Genomic DNA, 2,279 nt, shown 5'->3' on the forward strand with positions numbered 1-2,279 from the left:
ATAACAAGCAGAGGCAGGGATGTTAGTTTCCTTGGGATGCCCAGGTCACTGCAGTGCAAGCTGATGGGATGCAGCAATCCAGAAGTGCTGGTGAGCTTGATCTGAGGCCTTGCTCCTGCCTCTACTCCCACATGGGCAGGAATATAGCCACTGGGGTCTGAGGTAAATCACAGCATTCAGGTGCAGGTGGTTCAGTGTGGAATAAGTGGCCCAGACCAAGAGCTTGCCAGGAGGAGCCTCCTTGGTAAGTTCTTGTGTTTGCTAAATATCAACAGAAGGCTTTTGCATAAATAAAGGCATTCTGCATTTATTCCACATGACTCCTGACAGACACAAGGCTCATCAGTGGGCTGTTGAGTTAGTTTAGGAGTTTGTTCTAAAATAAAAGGACAAGCAAAGAGTTCTGTACTAGGTGGTCAAGGCCCAAGTTTTCTTTATTCTTCCTTCATATTAGCAAATGTGTCTGGGGGTTCCTTTTCTTTCTAGTGCTGGTATGCAGTACAGTAGACTTAGTTTCTGTGTTCACTGTGCAGGGGGATCTTCAGGATGAATAGATATGTGTGGCTAGAAGGAGCAGTCAGAAAAGATTTACTTAACTGTTGAAAGAAGAGACAAGATGTTACTTTTGGCTAGTAAAAGAAAAACTTGAGGACATGCAATTGAAGAAAACAAAGGTAAAACACATGGAGTGGCAATCGAATCCTTTTCTGATGAGCATATGTTTAAGTAGCTGGTATGAGCATCTATAAAATTCTTCTAATGAAAGGAAAAGTTAAATACTCATAGAAATCGGGGCTTTCTGCAGTAAGAGTGAGGAAGAAACAAGTAATCACAAGAATATCAGGAAACAAAAAAAAAAAAAAAAAAAGTAGGCTCCAAAGAGAAGAGAATCCTTTTGGAGGTGACTTCCACTCCACTGAGTGCTGTAGGCAAACTGAACGGACCCGGCTTGGGAGTGCTCTGGCAGCATCTTGCTCGGCTTTCTTTGCACATTTTGCCCCATTGTTGTTTTTGCAGTTTGGGCTTTATAAGGATTGCAGGGCATTACCTGAAAATTGACCAGGTTTCTTTCTTGGCAGGCATGGGTAAGAAGGATGACCCCAAGCTGATGCAGGAGTGGTTCAAGCTGGTGCAGGAGAAGAATGCCTTGGTTCGCTACGAGTCCGAACTGATGATATTGTGAGTGGATGTGGAAAAAATGGGGATTTTGTCATGAATAGCAGTGGAAGATCTGTCAGTATTGTCTTCCCTGTAAGGCCAGGAGGTCAGCAGCCTCTTAGGCTGAGATAGGAATCCCAAGTACATTTTAGAGGAGTGGTAGAAGAAAGAATAATAGTGGTAAGGGATGAAAGTTCCAATTATTTGTGCACGTGAAGAAGTACAGTTTTGTGAGCACTTCTTGTGCTGTTCTTGTATAAAACACATCCTGTCTGTGCAAGTGTTTTTGAGCTATGCAGAAATAACACGGGACTCCTTTTGGTTTTGGTAAAGTTGTCTTCTAAGCATAGACAAAAGCATTTAATTCAGCCACCTTGCCATGTGGCCCTCCTTTCTGCCTATAGTGGGACCCCAGTGCCTCTCATGTCGGCTCAGATGGTAAAGGTGTTTTCCTGTTAATGAAGCTGGGGGGTTTTTCTGTTCCCATTGTGTAAATTCACCAAAATTCATTTTGAAGTGTGTCAGCTCACCTCAGCAATGTGGAAGCTGACGGCCTTAGTGGCAGAAAAGTCCCAAGGTGGTGTTTGCAATAGCCTGACAATGTCCTTAAGTAATAAGTAATTTGTTAATAAGTAACTTTGGTTTTAGAGTGGGAAGTAGCAGGGGATATGTAGAGGCATTGCAGATTTATTTGCTCTTTGACTCTGCTCTGTATTTAGTTTGCTCCACTTTCGGCATTGCACTTCCTAGCTGAAGGCAAAGAGTGTGAAATGCTAAAAGTGCAATTAAATCTTTTAAAAAGACAGTTATTTATCTTAAGTTATTGAAGAGTTGCTCCAAACGAGATTGGTAAAATGCGTAGCAGATATCTAGAGAGGGAGCAGAAACTGAGAATGAATATGAAGCAATGTATGCAGTATTTTATTACATCTGGAACTTGGATTTCTGCTCTTTTCCTTTTAGTGCTCGGGAGCTAGAACTGGAAGACAGGCAGAGTCGACTGCAGCAGGAGCTCCGTGAGAGGATGGCAGTAGAAGGTGAGAGCAAAAGGGAATATTTCATGGATTGTGTGTGTGTATTTCTAGCCTTGTGTATGCTGATAGTTCTTGCTATCTCTGTAG

At 42.5% G+C, this 2,279-nt stretch overlaps 1 protein-coding gene across 3 annotated transcripts in view; it reads left to right on the forward strand.

The window, feature by feature from the left end:
- MICAL3 (microtubule associated monooxygenase, calponin and LIM domain containing 3) overlaps positions 1-2,279 on the forward strand; it is a 107,610-nt gene that overhangs the window by 100,402 nt on the left and 4,929 nt on the right. For all 3 annotated transcript variants that reach the window (XM_053977023.1, XM_053977020.1, XM_053977024.1), the window contains 2 exons: positions 1,080-1,179; positions 2,122-2,195. In XM_053977023.1, the coding sequence (XP_053832998.1) occupies positions 1,080-1,179; positions 2,122-2,195 (174 nt within the window). The remainder of the gene's footprint in view (positions 1-1,079; positions 1,180-2,121; positions 2,196-2,279) is intronic.

The sequence above is a fragment of the Vidua macroura genome, chromosome 5, assembly GCF_024509145.1.
Source record: "Vidua macroura isolate BioBank_ID:100142 chromosome 5, ASM2450914v1, whole genome shotgun sequence".
In the NCBI taxonomy this organism is placed as follows: domain Eukaryota; kingdom Metazoa; phylum Chordata; class Aves; order Passeriformes; family Viduidae; genus Vidua; species Vidua macroura.